Source organism: Sciurus vulgaris (genome assembly GCF_902686455.1).
Source record: "Sciurus vulgaris genome assembly, chromosome: 1".
Lineage (NCBI taxonomy): Eukaryota > Metazoa > Chordata > Mammalia > Rodentia > Sciuridae > Sciurus > Sciurus vulgaris.
Window position 1 is genome coordinate 101,517,488 of NC_136461.1, and position 20,907 is coordinate 101,538,394.

The following is a 20,907-nucleotide window of genomic DNA, read 5'->3' on the forward strand; positions in this document are numbered from 1 at the left end:
TATTAAAACAGACCTTAACGAATGTGAAAGAACCATCTATAGAAGAGTATTTCTGGCAAAAAGGAACAAAAGATCCAGTAGAGGCAAGAATATAGCTGTAGGTCTAGGAACTAGGTGGTAGGAAAGAGTTGCAGAGGTGGGTACAAATTGTGAAGGGACTTATAAGCCAAGGAGCAGAGCACACTTCAGATTTTATAGTGAGTATATAAATGTATCATCATTATGTCTACTACAGGTTATTTTTATGCCATCATTGTGTTCAGTGATAAATCAGCTTAATACTTAAAAGACTGTCAAATGTTTAATGCCTAGTAATCTGTCATTTTAGTGGCTTTCTCAGTAACATGGAATTTTATTATGAAAATGTATTAGGATTCCACATTGGCATCTAATGATGACTGTATTCCTTTTTTTACCACTCATTTAGCGTGTCACTCTTGCCATTGCATGTATCTTCAGATCTTCCCACTTTCATTTAAAAACTGGGAGATGTTTTGGTTTATGTAATTAGACATTTCCCTTGTTCTTGATATTCTCAGATGCACTGGGATAACTTCAATACTTTGAACCTGAGTTCAAGTACTACTTTATGTTCCTGTCTGACTTTATATGCTTCAGTTTCTTTTCCTAGAAAATGGAAGCTTTTAGATTACTTTCTTTCAATACAATACCCTCATTTAACCAATTTATCAACCTTTATATTCAAGCATAAGACATTATGCAGATATGCTGTGAATAAGGCAAAAACTTCTGTCAAGGAGTAACTTTAAAAGGCCAACTGTAGTATGGGGTGTGGCTCAGTTGTAAAATCTTTGCCTAGTTTGTGTGACGACCACCCTGCCTTCATCTGCAGTACCACCTCTTGTTGGGCAGGAACTGTAACTTTATAAAGCCCTCCTTGTTACCCTTAGCATTTTGACAATCTCTTACTGTCCTTTGCTTCCTTGATCTGGTTCTTTAATTTAGATGTCTTTCAGTAGCCTTTATCATTAAGGCCACATTCTCTTTTTTTTTTTTTTTTTTTTTTTTTGTGATACTGGGAATTGAACCTAGTGGTCATTCTACCACTGTGCTACATCCCCAACTCTTTTTTTGATTTTTTTAAAGACTGGTCTTGCTAAGTTGCTCACATTAACCTTCAATGTGGGATCCTCAGGCCTCAGCCTTCTGAGTAGAGTAACTGGGATTATAGGTCAGCACCACCATGCCTAGCTCCTTTTTTTTTTTTTTTTTTGTTAGACTACAATGTATTTTTTTTAAAGTAATGTTAACAGAGCATATATCTTTCAAAAAAGACTAAAACACAAAAACAAGCTTATGCACATATTTTAAACTAGTGTAACTTTATCTACATTGAATAAATGTTGTTTTGTATACCAGACATGCAATACTGTTCATTTCTCTCTCATCATGCAAACATGCCAATTTTGTCATCTAAAAAAGTCTTTATTGGATTATATTACTTTGCCTTCCCACCCAAATTAAGGGAATAAACAAAACACCAAAATGAAAAATACCTATAAAAGAACCCCTTAGAATGTCATAAACAACTATGAGCTAAAGCTGCTAACAGCAAAATGGTAGAATTTTTAGATTTATAGATTAAAAATTTCTGTAATTTAGACAAATGTTTTCCTCGCTCTTTACAAATCTTCCAGCTCTATGTAAGGTTATGCTATCAGATATTTGAACCAAATCAATTTTTTGTATAAAAATAAAAAGGACCATGAACCAAATTTTCATGTTCCTCATGGCCTGAAAGCATACATTTTTTTTGTAATTTAAAAAGTAACTGAATGTAAAAAATGTCAGAGCCTGAAATTTTTTTAAAAAATTAAGGGATAAGAGATGTTGGCATGCTCTTCTTTTTAAATTTTTTTTAAGAAATTTAAAATTTCATCTTGCAAGTAATATATTATTTTGAACAGCAGTAAGCCATAAAAAGAAAGAAAAATATCTTTTCCAGTACAACTTAGAGATAGCCCCTGTTAGTATTTAGTAGCTATATATTTTTGTAAATAAAATTTTAGTAACTATACCATTTTGTAAACCCTTTTCATTTAAGAAATATTACCATTTAGCCATGTCAGCATATAGAGCTCTTCTCAAACTTTTTTGCTCTAGGGACCCCTTTATAATCTTAAAAATTGAATTTTTTTTAATTTAGAGAATACTTTATTAGTTTCTATAATCAAACCCACGTAGATAAGACCTTACATATTTAATATAGTGCGTTACCCCTATACAAATTGAAAAAAAATTAAGTTTAAAGTTTCTAGACCAATATGGCTGTTAATTTCTGTACAATGCCAACTCAACATGGTAAACTAGGATACTTTTTCCAGAGTTGACAGCACAGCTAAAGCTTCCAAAAATTCAAATTATATATATATATGTGTATATATATATTTATATTTATATAAAAAGACCAATAATAGCAGTATGTTATGCATCAATAGCAGCAACAGCTTTTCCAGGTTCTGCAGTCATCTGAACAAAATTATAGAGACATCCAGCACACTCCATTACAAAAAGGGGCGGGGAGGGTAAAAAAACAAAGTGCCCCCCCCACCCCCCCCCGTTATGTGCCATCATCCGCTTATCAGTGAGATCATTTGTCTTTTGGATTTTTGAGATTGGCTTATCTCACTTAGCATGATATTCTCCAATTTCATCCATTTGCCTGTAAATGCCATAACTTTATTATTCTTTATGGCTGAGTAATATTCCATTGTATATATATACCACCGTTTCTTTATCCATTCATCAACTGAAGGGCATCTAGGTTGGTTCCACAATCTGGCTATTGTGAATTGAGCCCCTATGAACATTGATGTGGCTTTATCTCTGTAGTATGCTGATTTTAAGTCCTTTGGGTATAGGCCAAGGAGTGGGATAGCTGGGTCAAATGGTGGTTCCATTCCAAGTTTTCTAAGGAATCTCCACACTGCTTTCCAGAGTGGCTGCACTAATCTGCAGCCCCACATCCTCGCCAACACCTGTTGTTGCTTGTATTCTTGATAATCCCAATTCTAATTGGCGTGAGATGGAATCCTAGTGTAGTTTTGATTTGCATTTCTCTTATTACTAGAGATCTTGAACATTTTTTCATGTGTTTGTTGATTGCTTGTACATCTTCTACTGTGAAGTGTCTGTTCAACTCCTTTGTGTCTAGTTTTACATTTAATACCTGCTCAGTGTATTATTTTCTGGGTTTCAGATCCTTGAGGACAGTGACAGTGTCTTATTCAGTCTTCAATCTCTATTTATTGATAGTTCTCTTCCTAGTTGTTGAATTGGTGAACTGTTATTTTTTATATGCAGGTACGGTTGATCCATTATTTAAGCTTCTTTCTTTCAATTGTGCCAATTCCATCAGATTTTGTAAATTTTTTAAAAATTTTGGTGGGACTTCAGAAATACTAGTATCTTAAATTTTCAGTTTGGTAATTTTTAAGATTATACACTTAGATGTTATTTTATGAAACTAAACTATGGTTGTGTGTTTTGCAGAAAATGCCTTTTATAGTGTATGAATATGTATATATTTATTTTTGGACTACAAACGCTTTTCTGAGGAGAGTTTCACAATTGTATAAGAATTGCAGGAAATGTAGCTTCACATAAAATGGTACAGATCATAGCCCACTTGGCAGATTTCCCACAAATGAACTTAAAAGATTGGTTTATTATTCAAAATAGGTTTGCTAATTTCTTTTTTCCAGTAACTAGGGATGCTCTACCAGTGAGCTACATCCCCACCCCTTTTTTGTTTTCTTATTTTGAAATTGTCTGGGATGCTTAGGCTGGCCTTGAACTTGTGATCTTCCTGCCTCCGTCTCCGGAGTAGCTGGGATTATAGGCATGTACCATTATACCCAGCAGGTTTACTAATTTCTTTTTTTTGGTGGGGGTGGGAACCCGGGATTGACCTCAGCGCCACTTGACCACTGAGTTACATCCCCAGTTCTATTTTGTATTTTATTTATAGACAGAGTCTCACTGAGTTGCTTAGCACCTCACTTTTGCTGAGGCTGGCTTTGAACTCACATTCCTCCTGCCTCAGCCTCCTGAGTCCCTGGGATTATAGATATGCACCATAGTGCCTGGCATGAATTTCTTAAATAAGTGATTGACAGTTCACCAACAGTTAGTTAATGAATACAGACTGTTATTCAGTATATGTACTGAAGAAAAAAAAATAGTTGAAAATCCATATTGCAGCAGGTATTCTTATGTTGTATAATTTTCATGAACATTTCCTCATTAGAACCCATTTCTTTTTCATTTTTCTCAGTTAATATGAGAGTTTTATAGGATATTCCCCCTCTTGATCTCTACCAGTTTTCATTATTTTCAGAAAAATAATTCTCTACCTAATTATTTAGTCATGGTAGGGTTCTCAAACTTCGTGTACAAGACAATATTCTGAGGTGTGTGCCTGTGGTATGGATTCCTTGTGCCTGTTGCTAAGTAGTTCACATGCCAGATTTTGTCTTTCAGATCTTAAAATTTTAACTCATTTAGGATTTTATCTGGCAAAGTGGCACCTGCCTATGAACCTAGCTTCTCAAAAGACTGAGGCAGGAGGATCACAAGTCCAAGGCCAGCCTCAGCAATTTGCAAGATCCCGTTTCAAACCCCAGTACCCGAAAAAAAAATGCCAGCAGATCCTAACATTTTAGCATTCATTCTAATAAGTGATCCAGAGAGGGAGAATGGCTATGTGGGACAGAAAAGAGAGGTTTGGATGAATAACAGAAGAGATATTTTCATGGCACTTTTCAGGACCTATAGTATAGTATAGTATTTAGTAGAGGCAGTAGGAGTCATTCTTCTCCTGCCTTTAAAATTAGTAACAATGTGGGGCTGGGGAGATAGCTTAGTTGCACTGTAGTTGGTAGAGTGCTTGCCTCACAAGCACAAGACCCTGGGTTCAATCCCCAGCACTGCAAAAAAAAAAAAAAAAAAAAGAATAAAATTAGTAACAATGCTTATGTGTCCTTATTATGAAGTTTTCTATTGAACTTTGGCCCTTTCTTGTGTCAAGGAAGTTCATTCTATTCCTACCAAAAGCTAGTGGGAGTTTTTGTTGTTTTATGATAGTGGGATGAGTGTTGAATTTGGCCTTTCTTTCTAACATGAATTAGGATGATCACAGTTTTGCTCCTTTAATTTTGTCAGATTAATTTATTAGTCTTAAACCATTCTTACATTGCAATAAATGCTTAGAATATACTTATTTTGCTAATATCTTATTTAGTTTTGCTTAAATGGTCTTAAGTTTTTGAAATAGGATCATAGCTTTCTCTTTTTTTGACCCAGAACTGATTATTGAGGTTTTTTGTTTGTTTGTTTGTTTTTTAACTGGGGATTGAACCCAGGGGCACTTTACCACTGAGCTACATTCCCAGTCTTTTTTACTTTTTATTTTGAGACAGCATCTTACTAAGTTGCCAGTGTTGGCTTCCAGATCCTCTTGCCCCAGCTTTCCAAGTCACTGGGATTACAGGTGTGCACCACTGTGCCTGGCTTAATAATTAGCTTTTTAGAGAAAAAGTCAAAATGATTAAAATAGCACAGATATTCTAAAATCAGAATATACCTGTATTGATTTAAACAGCTTTGGGGTGTTTTTTGTTTTTTGACCTCTAAGCAGTAAAAGGATTAAACAGGAAATTTGACTTTAAGAGATTATGCAAAAAATTCATGATCTGTTAATTTCTTCTTTTATTTTATTTTATTATTATTATTATTTTTTTTTTTTTTGCGGTGCTGGGGATTGAACCCAGGGCCTGTGCTTGCAAGGCAAGCACTCTACCAACTGAGCTATCTCCCCAGCCCTAATTTCTTCTTTTATATGTTACTCTTCACAGTACGCTTACTCTAAATTTTATTTCTCTTTTAGGTGCGCATAGCTGCTAAATTCATCACTCACGCACCCCCAGGGGAATTTAATGAAGTATTCAATGGTAAGTAAGGATTACTATTTAGTTATTTGAAGCTCTACTTAATCAGTCATTAATGAGTGCTTGTTCTCTCTTAATCTGTTTGACATGTTAACAGCTATAGCTAAGGAAATCAATATTCAAAGAGATTGAAATAACTTGTCCAAGGTCACCTAGCTAGTAAGCATCAAAGAAAGAATTTAATTCCGGGTCTAAGTTAAAAGCAAACTCTTAATCCATTAATTAGCACACCTATCTTAGGTGAGAAAAGATTTAAGATACTTTAACATAAAAAAAAGTAGAAACAGGATCTGGAGTTGTGGCTCAGTGGTAGAGTGCTTGCCTGGCATGTGTGAGGCCCTGGGTTCAATACTTAGCATCACATAAATAAATAAATAAATAAATAAATGAATAAATGAATAAATGAGTGAGATCCATTGATAACAAAAAGAAATGCTTTAAAAAAAGAAACACACTCTAAAAAAAAAAAAAAGAGAAACAATGTTAAATTTTATAGTTTTATTTTTATCATGATAAATGATAATTTAAATTTCATCACTGCTGAGCCGGGCATACCTTTAATCCCAGTGATCTGAGAGGCTGAGGCAGGATTATCACAGGTTCAGAGCCGGCCTCAGCAATTTAGCAAGGCCCTAAGTAACTCAACAAGACTCTGTCTCTAAAGTAAAATATAAAAAAGGGCTGGGATGGGGCATAGTGATTAAGTCCCCCTCAGTTAAATCTCTGGTACCAACAAAAAAAAAGAAAAAAAAATTTTTTTTTCATCAAAGGAAAGTTATGTCTGCTTCATTCTATTGTCTTTCCTATTCCCATTCCCCCTCCCATCCTTTCATTCCCCTTTGCCTAATCCAATGAACGTCTATTCTTCCCTCCCCCTACTTATTGTGAGTTAGTATCTGCATATCAGAGAGAATATTTGGCCATTGGTTTTTTGGGATTAGCTTATTTCATTTACCATGATAGTCTCGAGTTCTATCCATTTACTGGCAAACACTGTAATTCCACTCCTCTTTATTGTGTTTATGTACCACATTTTCTTTATCCATTCATCTGTTGATGGGCACCTAGGTTGGTTCCATAGCTTAGCTGTTGTGAACTGAGTTGCTATAAACATTTATGTGGCCGCGTCACTCTAGTATGCTGATTTTAAGTCCTCTGGTTTTATGCCAGGGAGTGGGATAACTGGGTCAAATGGTTCCATTCCAAGGAATCTCCATACTGCTTTTCAGAGTGGTTGCACCAATTTGCAGTCCCACCAGCAATGTATGAGTGTACCTTTTCCCCCACATCCTAGCTAACATTTATTACTTTATTCTTGATAATTACCATTCTGATTGGAGTGATATGGAATCTTAGTGTGGTTTTAAGTTTTATTTCTGTAATTGCTAGAGATGTTGAACATTTTTTTATGTATTTGTAGATGGATTGTATTACTTCTTCTGTGAAGTGCCTGTTCTAGCTCAGATAAATTCTTGACTTAACAAAATTAATCACATTTGTAGTTACAAGTCCTTTATTTTATTTCTGACAACTAAATGTACTTTATAGGAATATGTGAATAATTGGAACCAAAGCATTAGATTAGGAATTTGCAAGCTGCTCAAGGAATAAGGGCTGGTTTTTATTGGCACACCTTGGCTATCAGGCAGTATCTTCTTTTAGAAGCTCTGAAATGCAGTGGCCTTTGGCTTATGGTTAGCCTTCCCTCTTAAACAGTAGTTTCTTAGTAATGAAGAAAAATGACTAGACTCTTTGACACACAGCCTTTTAGAAAGGTTTTAGACCCCTACATTAGATTCTTGAGAAAAATATGTCCAGGAATTTTAATGACTTTTAGCTGAACTGTGCAGAGCGCTCTTGATCTGGTGTTGTAGAAAGGCCTACAATTCTTAATCTAGGCACATTTTAAAGAACTCATTTAGATCTAAAATTAACAATCCTGTCCAACTCCCAGTGAGGCTTAGGTGACCCAAGGATGGGCCCAGGGCTGCAAGGCACCCTGCTTCTCTGAAAAGAATTGACCATATCAGAAGAAAAGGAAGCTGTTCTGCAGACTGGTCTCTGTGGAACCCTTGAAGACAGTAAAATACCATTCGATTATATAATCTCTACTCTGGATCACACTATGGTGAAAAATGTTTCAGAAAGGCAAAAAGCAACTCGGTAATAGCAGTTTCCAAAGTAGTGAAATCAGTACCAAGAGCAAGATTCTGGCTTTGGGGGTCTTTCACAGTCTAGCATTGTGACCAGCCTCAAATACAGACCGTACAAAAAGTGGAGGACAAAGCAACAGTAATTTAGATACCTGTGCATAAATTCATGTAAAGCATGTTGGTGACATTGAGAAACACTGAGGGAAAAAGATCTTGAAGGACCTCTAAACCTTAAGCTTACTAACTTAAGATCACAGATTCGAGCAATGAAGAATACAACCTGTGGGTTAATCAGTGCCACAGCCTGGAACAATCACAAACAATCTGCAAAGTTTTATCCACTGCATTTGTGACTCTGTGTTAACCTCTGAGAAATCTTAACCCTGCAATCAAATGAAGACCAATCTCACTCGAGAATCTAAATGTTTCCTAAATCATCCTGCTTTCAGTCTGCAGTGTTAAACTATTAGGGAAAGATGAGGTGATGTCCTGCTTCAATTTTCTGGAGCAGGGTACAGTGTAATGTATGAAATATTGATTATTTGTTTTTATGTTAAAATGTGTTATATTTTTAAAAATTCTCCTGTAATCCCAGTGGCTCAAGAGGCTGAAGCAAGAGGATTGAGATTTCAAGGTCAGCCTCAGCAACTCAGTGAGACCCTTTCTTTAAATAAACTATAAAAAAGGGGTGGAGATTTTGCTAGTGGTTAAGTGCCCCTGGGTTCAGTTCCCAGTACCAGAAAAAATTAAATTAAATTAACAACCCTGCTGGGAAGGTAATTCAGAAATAAACACTTGCCTAGCATGTGTGAGGCCCTGGGTTTGATATGCAGCAACACAAAAACTAAAAATAAATTAATGGTCCTCACTAGGCCTTCTACAAAATGTGGTTTTCTTTTGCTATGAAATTCCTTGATATTTTTGTTATTTTTATTGTTGAATTATTATAATGCAAATAATCGTATGCAAACCTATGAACATTAGCATCTATTCATTGCCATTTTTAGAATATCTGCACATATAGCACATCTAAAGCAAATTGCAAAGCCTGAATTTGGGGGTGGGGGGGTTACTAAGGATTTAACCCAGAGGTGCTTTACCACTGAACCACATCCTTGGCCCTTTTTATTTTTCAGTTTGAGACAGGATCTCGCTAAGTTGCTGAGCCTGGCCTCAAACTTGTAATCCTCCTATCTCAGCTTCCCAAGTCACTGAAATTACAAGCCTGTACCACCACACCCCACCAAAGACTGAATTTTAAAAATCTGTTCTAGAAATTTGCTAAAAATTCTAAAATTTGTCCTGTACTTAACATTTCAACACATTTTCTCCTCAGATGTTCGGCTACTACTCAACAATGACAATCTCCTCAGGGAAGGAGCAGCACAGTGAGTATCTTTTCTAAATCCACATATAATATTATTCTAATGTTTGGTAGATAAATTGGCACCCTGAAAACTAAGTTTAAAAATACTTCAAAATAAAAAAGTTGGTCTTTTTATTTTTTCTTAGAGAAAACATGTGCCACACATATGTTCTGTACTTTCTCAAAGCTTTTTATATGAACTTATTTTTTATTCATTCATTTATTATTTTTGCTGTAATAGGGATTGAATTCAGGGGCACTCTAACACTGAGCTACATTCCTATCCCTTTTTATATTTTACTTTAAGACAGGATCTTGCTAAATTGCCTCACACTTGCAATCCTCCTGCCTCAGCCTCCTGAAAAGCTGGGATTACCAGTGTGCACCACCATGCCAATTTATTTTTGTCTTGGTCCAGATTTCCCCCATTAAAACAGAATTTAATGTTAGCTGGTATGCTTTCTTTTATTTCATGTTGATATTTTAAAATTGCTAGTTATAGAAAGATTAGGCTGCTAATGAGGATTGATAGTTCTCAAATTACCAGATAATAGCAGATATTAATAAAGTGCTTTAATAGAATTAACCATAAGATAAAAGCTTTCTACCTAGTTATTGACTTCATATCATTTTCAGGCTAACTAATCTTTCTAAAACATCATTTTTGCCCTTGTTCTCACAAACGTTTGGGGGGGGTGCTTTTTTGTATTCTGGAGTTAAATCTAAATGGTATCAATCTTTCAAAGCCCATTATTCTGGCTTCTCACTACTCTCCTCCACTTTTCAGTGCCAAGTTTCATTTCTGTTATCATATGCCCAACTGTCCCAGAGTTCCTTTTTAAAAAATTAGATAGTGGCTGGGAAGAAACAGGATGAGGTAGTCAAGGACATTTTGATGCAAAGGAAAAAAATAACTAAAATCATTGTGTATGAAATGTAATTTATTTACTATAGAAAACAGTTTTAAGAGCTGCTGCCCAGGAAACAATCATATCCTTCCCTGTTCATGCTGCTTTTTTGGAATTCATTTTGGGACTACATTCTCCGTATCTATGATTTGCATACCATCACTGTAATTGTCATCATGAATGATACCCTAGTTACACATTTATTAAGAAAAATAAGACACATTATAGATGCACTGAACCTCATCTATATCTGCCAGTGGATAGTTATCCAATATGAATGCTTCTAGTAATAAGGAATTCTCTATCTCACAAAGCAAGTTCTTCAATTTGCCTGCCATATTGGTCCTAGTTTTATATTTGAGAGCTACCCAAAGTAAATCTACTCTGTATTTCACTTGACAAGTATTGCTGAAATCTTTGAGAGTTCTGTGCCACTCAAGAATGATTGCAACTTAAGCCTATTGTCACAGTTTTGAAAATTAAGACTGAGTAGAAGTTGGTAGGTAGTTCAGATGTTTTAATTGCACTGACTGACATTAAAGCTTTATTTTATATATATAGATATTCTGGTTCTTAGAAACTGTAGGTTTTTGGAGAACCTTTTTAAAGAACTTTTCTGAGCCCAAATATACTTGATTTACAGGGATGAATAGTTCAGTTTTATTTCCATAATGAAATGCTTCAGTCTCGTGGCTATAGTCTTTATAGTTAGTGCTCAGTAAATATTTCAGTAATCATTATCATCACTGCCTTCTATATTATTTGAAGGAGTGCTGATAGACCTAGGATTTTACCTTTCCTGGATTTCCACCTATGTTTCTGACACCAGAACCTTTCCCTGATAATTCTCAGCACTTTTGGTGTAAATAGTGTGTTATAGGTTGCATTGAAGAGTGAATTTTCTTCCAAGTGAGAAAGGATGTTATTAAGAGTAAACAGATGGGTCTTAAATTTTAGAATGATTACTAGCTATAATTATTGTAATCCCTATGTATCAGGGCAGAGGCTAAAGTAAAGATGAATTTTTGCAAGAGTATTAGAATAGTTTAGGGATAGATAATAGGGGTGTGGACTAGAGTGGAAGCAGTGTGGGTGAGGGAAGTTGTCAGATTCTGAATATACCTGTAGAACCTGTAAGATTTACTGATGGATTGGATGTGAAATGTGAAAGAGAAAAGTCAGTCATTCCTAAGTTTTTGGCTAGAGCAACTGGTAAAATGGAAATACTAATAGTACTTTTTAAATTTTTTTTAACAGTGCATTTGCCCAGTATAACATGGACCAGTTCACACCAGTGAAGATAGAAGGATATGAAGATCAGGTAATAATTGGCTGTTAAGATTATGCCTGACAGTAGTAGAGATGATAGAAACCAAAGCAGATGTACGAAGTAAGTGCTAAATAAATTCATATCTTGGTTTTCAAAATTTTTAAAAATATTCTACATATTAGGAAATTCTTTCTCTGTCTACTGATACAAGTCATTATCTTTGACAAAAAACAAAAATACTGCCTCTAACATGAAGAGAGAAAATAAAAAGATCTTAAAGTATTTCTGGCTGTCTCTGATTCTCCTTGGTAAGAATAACAGGAGACATTATATTTAATGAGAAAACAAAAGCATTTATACTGAAATTTAGGTTACTTTAAGTTTCTTTAGGAATTTGCTGTTTGGGAAATAGGAATAAGAAAAAGATTTTACCTTTATATTTTTTAACTGTTCAGTATGACAACTCTGGAAATTTTTCATAAAATATATGAAAAAAGAATACAGAAGTATACAAAAGTATTTACATAAATAACATACTAGAAACCAAGAAATGATGGGTGTTGTTAGAAGGGAATATTTGTAGGATAAAGTTGACTTACTATAAATGTAATATTTTCATAAGAATAAAAATGAGGGGCTGGGGAGATAGCTCAGTTGGTAGAGTGCTTGCCTTGTAAGCACAAGGCCCTGGGTTCGATCCCCAGCACCCCAAAAAAAAAAAAAAAATGAGACTTGGTGGAAAAATCAATGTGAAAGAGAAATTTGACTAAATGAAAAACTGCCTTCCTCAATTTTATTTACTTACTTGTTTTGCAAAATGTGATAACTGTATTTTTTATAGTTACTCATAATCGTAATTCTTCTTTGGAAGGTCTTAATTACAGAGCATGGTGACCTGGGTAATAGCAGATTTTTAGATCCAAGAAACAAAATTTCCTTTAAGTTTGATCACTTACGGAAAGAAGCAAGTGACCCTCAACCAGAGGAAATAGATGGAGGTTTGAAGTCTTGGAGAGAATCCTGTGACAGTGCTTTAAGAGCCTATGTGAAAGATCATTATTCCAACGGCTTCTGTACTGTTAAGTATCTGTCTGCTTGTTTCATTATCAGAGTGTTATATTTCTTACATTTACCTTATCCCTTGGGATCTTTAGCCCACCAAACTCACTTCTTTCTTCTTAGTTATGGTCTTCTCTATGTTTTATTCCCTAAATCATTTTGAAGAGTATAAGTACATGAAAAATTCCTATAAAATCACAGTGCATAATAATTTTGAATTTCTATATATTCTATTTCATATTTATCTTATTTACTTATGAGAAAAATGTCTTATGTGCTTTAAAAAAGTTTTAATCTTTAGGTTACACTTAGGAAAAAAAGGATAAAATTTTTGGGAGATCTATTTCCCACATTTGTGTCTTTTTGGCATAGGCATTTTTACATTAAACAACTTCTACATAGTTTAGATATTTTTCACTAGATGTTCAAAACTGTTTTGTTTGTTTGTTTTTGTGGTGCTGGGGATTAAACCCAGGGCTTTGTGCATGCAAGGCAAGCACTCTACGAATTGAGCTACATCCCCAACCTCAAAACTGTTTTGAAGTAAACACTTTTAAAAATCAAGAGTAATTTGGTTTTCTTTTACTACCTCTTCAGCTCTAACTTATAGATTTTGCTGTATCATGATTTCCTCTTTAGAAAATTGTGACAAGAAAAATATTGATTAGAATGTTTAATTTTTTATTATTGTATTTTAAACTTATTTCAATTGATAAAATTATATCGTGTGTACAACATGATGTTTTGAAATATGTATACACTGGGAATGGCTAAATTGAGCTAATTAACATGTATTACCTGACAGTTTTGTTGGTAAGAATGCTAAAAATCTCATCTCCTAGAATTTTCAAAATATGTGATGATGGTGAGTTAAATGGCAATACAGAATGTTAGTTAAGAGCACTTACATTTTAACTTTAATAGCTGGTTTGAGTCCTAGCCTTGCCACCTAAATAGTTGTGTGACCTTAGGTAAATGACTTAATAATTCTGTGCTTCGTTTTTCTCATCTGAAATGGAAATAGTAGTTCCTACCACATAGTGTTGATGTGAAGATTAAATGAGTCAATAATGCACTTAAAGCACTTGAAACAGTGGCACAAAGTAAGCCCTACATAAATGGTAGATATTATTTTGTATTGCTTTTTTTTTTTTTTTAATAAAGGAGAAAACCCATCATGGTAGATAACAGTACAGAATTTCTTTTTGGAACCCAGTGTTACAAAGGAAGACATGATATACTTCCTTTTAGAAATTGGCTATTCAGTCCTAAATATACTTTTGATTTGTCATTTGTTAGCTATTAAAAGTTTGTCATTCCTCATTCTTAATTTAGGGAGTTCCAATGCCAAATAACCTTAATGGGTCTATTTTTTTTTTTTTTTTTTTTTTTTTTTTTTTTTTTTTTTTACTTCTCTTAGCTATCAAAAGAGCAAGAGTGATGGAATTTTTCTAATGGTGTCTACTGTGTACTAGCTTTCTATACACTTAATTGTCCTGCTTGGTAATCCATTTTAGTAATTTTATCTCATCATTCCCTATCACATTTTCTATTTGGTATGTTCCAGACATTTCTTATTTGTCCTAGATAGGCATATAATCCCCTACATTTTATTATGATTGAGACTGACATGAAATCTTTTTCTCTTCCCTCCATGCTGAGAAATTTTCCCATTGTACTTGAATCTGATAAAGAAAGGTTCTTATTCTTGATTTCATACTATCTTGTATACTTCAACATAGTTTCTTATGGTTGTTTTTTCTTCTGATACAGTTCTCATTACCTAGAAATATTACTGTACTAAATGGAGATAAAACTTTCCTTTAATCATAATAATTCCTCTAAGTTGTTTATCTTTTTATTTCCCCTTGCTGTTTCTCCTCTGCTTTCTTCCCTGACCTCCAAATCATTGGGCCTTTTTCCCCTGTGAGTGCCATTTCCTAATCCCCATTACTCATCCACTTATGAACCTTTGATTTTGACTTTAGTCTCCATCCTATAGAAAGTGCTCTCTGAAAGTATTAATGATTCCTGAATCACTTGATCCAGTGACCTTTTTGTGGTCCTTGATTTTTGTTGGTGTTTCATACTGAGCCCAGGCAGCTACTTCTGGAAATAATCTTTTGCTTAGACTGCTATATGAATACCCACTAATTCTTACTTTGTCTCTAATTTTATAATTTCCCAAAACTTTTAAAATGCTCTTAGAAGCTCATAGCCCACTAAATCTAGGGAAAGTAGCACAGACTTTATGTCAGAAAAACAATGTGTTTGAGTTTTATCTTCACCACTTATTCTCTGAGTAATCTTGGGCAGGAACACCTATGAATTTCAACTTTACCATTTGTGGATGATAACCATGTCTTTTGTTTTTACCAAATTTATTACAACAACAACAAAAAAAGTGAAAACGTATTTTGTAAACTATAAAGCACTATGTTTTCTTTGCTTTCCCTAGTAATTATTTCCATTCACTTCTATTGTAAGGAAGAGTTGGTGTTTCTGTAACTACTGGGTAGACATTTCCATCTGGATTTCCCAATTTGTTACTGATACCACCATCTTCCTAGTCATCCAGGTGTACAAATACTTTGGCTCCTCCTTTTTTTTTTTTTTTTTTGGGTGCTGGGTATTGAACCCAGGGCCTTATGCTTGACAGGCAAGCATCTATAAACTGAGCTATATCCCCAGCCCCATTGCTAAACTTTGGATTGTACTTCTTCGATCTGTCTGTAACACTTCCTTTTCATTGCCATTTGATACTACCCTAAATTATGACTTAAGTTAATTATGTGGTCTTCTAACCAGCTTCCAACTTTTCTTCCCTTTTTTCCTGTGTAACAGTATTGATCATTCTCCCAAAATATTAGTTCTGGTCATGTTGTTTTGCTGTCTTTCCATTTCTTGTAGAATAAAATCTAAAGTTTTTACCTTATATGTAGAACTACATGACCTAAATCTACTATTTTTATTTCCTACTAGTCTACTTTACACATACCCTCTAACCTGACAACCTAAGCCATTCACCTAACAAGTCCTTGATTTCATGCCTGAGCTGTTCACTGGTCTTTATTCTCAATCTCTACTTACCAGACTCTCATCTGCTTTGTAAGGCTCAGCCTAAATGGCACCTCCCTTAAACTCCTAAGTCAGGAGCAATATTTCCCTCTGTATTCATTGTACCCCTGTCTCTGTTAGAATTTAACAGGATCTGGTTATGAGTGCTATATCTTCACCTTTTGTCTATCTCAAGGATTTAACAAACCATTTTTGTCCATTGTCTATCATTTAGATTAAATGTGTTTTTCCAGTCTGATTATTTTTTTTTTCCCTCAATGCTAGGTTTATGCTAAAACTATAGATGGGCAACAGACCATTATTGCATGTATTGAAAGCCACCAGTTTCAGCCTAAAAACTTCTGGTAAGAAATAGATATTCTCTTTTGTTTGTATTCTAATTATGTTGGAGAGAAATCAGCAATTTTTATTTTGCATTTTGTTTTGTTTTGTTTGTTAATGCTGTGACTTGCACAGTAGTTAATTCAGGTACCAGACGGCAATGAGGGGATGGAGAAAAGACAAACACACAAATAGAGAAAAGGCTGGGGCCCAGTGGTTCTCTGTCTCTGATGTGGGATGGACGACCCAGAATGAGCTCAGCACATTTATTATATAGGTTTTAACATCAAAAGGATTTATTGTGAGAAAGTTTCTTCAAGATAAACAGAACTGAAGTTGAGGGTATAAAAAGCCCAATTAGAACTATCAGCTTGCGCCCATAATTCTATACCCCTGGGCAGCTGGCATTTGAACCCAAGGTTAAAAACTGATAAGTCTGTGGCTGGCACAGAATTTCCTTTTGAACAGGGCATCACCACAGCAGCTGGGCAGTCTCAAATCAAGGCCAGGAGGGGCATTGCAAGACAGCTCTAATAATTCATTTGCCACTCCTGACTTTTTTTTTTTTTTTTTTTTAAGTGCCGAGTATTGAACTCAGGAGTGCTTTACCATTGAGCTACATCCTAGTCCTTTTTATTTTTAATTTTGAGGCAGGATTTCACTAGGTTGTTGAATGTCTTGCTGAATTCCTGAAACTAGCCTTGAACTTCTGATTCTCTTGCCTTGGTAGGATAAATTTTTTTACTTAGAGATTTTTAGTTTTCTGTCTAGGGATTTAGGCATTATTTAGATTCCTTCTAATTCTAAGTTTGGTTTTGGGGTTTTGGATTGTTTGTTTTGCTTTGTTTGTTTGTTTGTTTGTTTGTTTCTACACCAGTAAGTAGGATTGAACCCAGGGGTGCTTTACCACTGAGCTACATCCCCAGTTCTTTTTATTTTGAGACAGGGTCTCACAAGTTGCTGAGGCTGGCCTTGAACTTGCAGTCCTCCTTGTCTTAGTCTTATGAGTCACTGAAATTACAGGAATATACCACCACACCCAGCACCAGTTATAAGATTTTATAATCATATCTTTTTAAAAACTACTTTTATAATGAGTGAGAACAAATGATTTAATAAAGTGTTCAGTTGAAAGTCTTGAGTTTTACTTAGTTAAGGGTTAGTAATATTTGAGTTAATTATATAACTCAGCAGCCTATCCATTTATAGAAGAGCTTACCATGAACAGAATAGGCATGGTTCTACTTCAAGGCAAACTAAGGAAAAATGGAAGTCCAGAAAAGCATTATGGTCATGCCACTTGGATCCAAACTTATGTTTGAGTAGACAGCCTTGGGTTTGTCAAATTGGAAATGACTGGTCCCCTCTCCCTTGCAACTTTTTCTCAACTTTTCGGCCTCAGTGGTAAATCACTTCTTTCTTGTGCCTATTGCTAATTTTGCAGCATTGTATTTGTGTGTTTTAATAGGAATGGTCGTTGGAGGTCAGAGTGGAAGTTCACTATTACACCACCTACAGCTCAAGTGATTGGAGTGCTCAAGATTCAGGTGAGATTCCAGTGTGTTCGTTGATCAAGGTTTAAACTTTACATTTTAGGTCTGGGAGTATAGCTCAGTGCTTGCCTAATAATAAAACCCTGGGTTCAATCCTTAGCACTCTCTAAATAAATAAAACTTCACATTTTAAAATACACATGCAAGTTGGTCTTTATTCTGGCATTAAAATAAGTACTAAATTATATGCAAATGCAAAGGGAAGTGGATGGAAATAAGTAGAAATAAAAGCCTTCCTGCAGAGGTACTTAAACAGAGAGCTGTTTTGGGTTGATAAATGATACTCATGTCCAGTGTATTATTTGTGGGTTATTTTTTTCTGCACAGATAATACAAGATCTTTCCAGGAATTAGCAAACAGCAGTTTTAGGAAAGAAAGTCATTATTAAGAAGCTATTGTGGGGGGAAGGGAAAAAAAATAACAGAATGAATCAAACAACAACAACAAAAAAAGAAGTTATTGTGGGGGCTGGGGTTGTAGCTCATGGCAGAACGCTTGCCTCGCCTGTGTGAGGCACTAGGTTTGATCCTCAGCACCATATAAGTATTATGTCTGGCCCACCAATGCCACTGACTCAAATGCAGAGACAGTTCTGAGGAAAACTACATGAATGGCTTTTTCTCTTATTGTTGTTGGAGTGTGTTTTTATTGATAGAAGGTGTTTTGTGTGTGTGATACTGGGTGGAGATTGAATTCAAGTGTGTTCTACCACCAAGCCCCAACTCCCTTCCTTACCCTTTTTTTGTGTGTGTGTGCACCAGAGGTGCCTAACCAATGAGCCGCATCCCCAGCCCTTTTTATTTTTTATTTTGAGACAGTGTCTCACTAAATTTCTTAGGGCCTCACTAAATTGCTAAGATTGGCTTTGAACTTATGATTCTCCTGCCTCAGTTTCCCAAGTTACTGGGATTACAGGATGGCTTAGCATGCTCAGAATGACAGAAGATTTTAAAATGAGTGCAACTAAATTAAACTAAAATAGAGGAACTAGAGAGAATGGCCAATTGTCATCATGTTGTGTATATTATATCACAAAGGGTGATAATTTCTGATAAGACTTATTATCAGGGCCCAATATGCAGACCCTGTTTATACTTTTTTCCCCCTTTTTTTTATGGGGGGGTGGGTGGGTCATGGGATTGAACCCAAAGGTACTTCCAATGAGCTAAATCCCTGGCCTTTTTTATTTTTTATTTTGAACAGGGCCTTGTTAAGTTGCTGAGGCTGGCCTGGAAGTTGTGATCCTCCTGCCTCAGCTTCCTGAGTTGCTGGAATTACAGGTGTGCACCACCATGCCCAGCTGGTTTATATGTTTTTAATATAAAATGTCTGGTCACACTTTGGGAGATGGCTTATTTCATTTTCATTATCTTTTAAAAGTCAGAATGAAAATTATTTGAAAGGGACATTAAGATATTTAGGCCTAGCTGGGCACAGTGGTACAAGACTATAACCCCAGTTACTGGGAAGGCTGAGGCAGGAGACTCACAAATTCTAAGCCAGCCTGGGCACTTTAGTGAGACCCTGTCTCAGTAAAATCAAGAAAAAAAAATCAGAGATGTATCTCAGTGGTAAAGAAAACCTCTGGGTTCAATTTCCATTGCCACAAAAAGATATTTAGTCTTGGTGGATACCATGGTGCACACTAGTAATCCCAGTGATTCAGGAGGCTAAGGCAGGAGGATCACAAGTTTGAGGCCAGTTTGGGCAACTTAGGGAGAACCCTGTCTCACTTTTTTTAAATTTTTTATTCTTTTATTTTTATTTTTTAGTTGTAGATGGGCACAATACCTTTATTTAATTTATTTATTTTTATGTGGTGCTGAGGATTGAACTCAGTGTCTCACATGTGCAAGTGCTCTACCATTGAGCTACAACCCTCTGTCTCACATTTTCTAAAAAATAAAAAGGGCTGGGGATGTAGCTCAGTGATGAACTACCCTTGAATTCAATCCCCAGTACTTTAAAATAAACAAACAAACAAACAAACAAAAGAAGAAAAAAAAAAAAGACACTTATTTTTGTTCTTTAAACAAGGATGTATAGTGAATCCACATTGCCCAAGGAAGTCCTTTATTTCTAATAGGATCCTGATTTCTGCCTAAAGCTTGACTGCTTAGTAATTATTCCTTTCTAGTCATAAGCCAAAAAGAGTAAACCCCTGGTGAGACACTTTTTGGAGGGTATGGGGTGCTGGGGATAGAACCCAGGGCTACTTTACCACTGAGCTACATACTCAAATCTTTTATTTTTTATTTTTAGACAGGGTCTTCCGAAGTTGTTGGGGCTGGCCTCCAACTTCTGATCCTCTTCCCTTACCTAAGTCACTGGGTTTACAGGCATGGGCCACCATACTCAGCAAGATACTTTATTTCTACCTGTATCAAGGTGTTTCCAACTTTTTGACAAATCATAACAGTGAGGGGTATTGTGTTGATAAGGTTTTAGCTCTGGAATTTGACCTGATTCAAATCCTACCTCCTCCTCTTACTAAGGATGTGAACATATACAAATTGTTAAACTACCTCCAGCCTCAATTTCCTGTGATATAACATAGGGTTAAAAATAGTCCCTATCTCTTAGTTTTTGTAAAGGTTAAAGGAGATAATATGATAAGTAAAATGTTTTGTGTAATTCCTAATACATAATAATAAATAATAAATAATAGCTGTAGTAACAAAGGTTACTGTTTTTTGTCTTTTTTTTTACTTTAACTCTTAAAACATTTCATTTTATGTGGTGGCATATGCCTGTAATTCCAGGAACTTGAGAGACTGAGGCAGGAGGATCACAAGTTCTAAGTCAGCCTTAGCATCTAATATCCTGTCCCAAAATAAAAAGGGATGGCAAAATAGCTTAGAGGCAGAGCACCTCATTAATTCAATAAATGAATAACATTTTGTATTGCTCAAATATCTTTAGTAGTATAGACTTAGATATCTAAGTCCATTCAGGCTACTATTAAAAAATACCTTTGACCAAGTAATTCATAAACAATAAATTTTTTGTTGCCACTTCTGGTGGCTCATGTATCCACAAAGCATCAGTAGATTTAGTGTCTGGTGGTGAGTGCCTGTTCCTCATAGATGGTGCCACCTTTGCTGCATCCTCAGTTGGTGGAAGAGACAAACACTGCCCTCATAAGGCAAGATTTCGGACAAGGGAGTTCACACAAGACTTTTTAAGGGTGGAGCCTTCAAGATTTATTCTTATCCCTAAGACCCCACCG

General features: G+C 35.3%; 1 protein-coding gene across 3 annotated transcripts in view; it reads left to right on the forward strand.

Moving 5' to 3' along the window:
- CAPZA1 (capping actin protein of muscle Z-line subunit alpha 1) overlaps positions 1-20,907 on the forward strand; it is a 45,176-nt gene that overhangs the window by 18,831 nt on the left and 5,438 nt on the right. For 2 of the 3 annotated variants that reach the window (XM_079135831.1, XM_079135832.1), the window contains exons 2-7: positions 5,909-5,972; positions 9,459-9,510; positions 11,654-11,717; positions 12,538-12,744; positions 16,068-16,147; positions 17,593-17,671. In XM_079135831.1, the coding sequence (XP_078991957.1) occupies positions 5,909-5,972; positions 9,459-9,510; positions 11,654-11,717; positions 12,538-12,744; positions 16,068-16,147; positions 17,593-17,671 (546 nt within the window). The remainder of the gene's footprint in view (positions 1-5,908; positions 5,973-9,458; positions 9,511-11,653; positions 11,718-12,537; positions 12,745-16,067; positions 16,148-17,592; positions 17,672-20,907) is intronic. The other variant, XM_079135833.1, reaches the window with a different exon arrangement.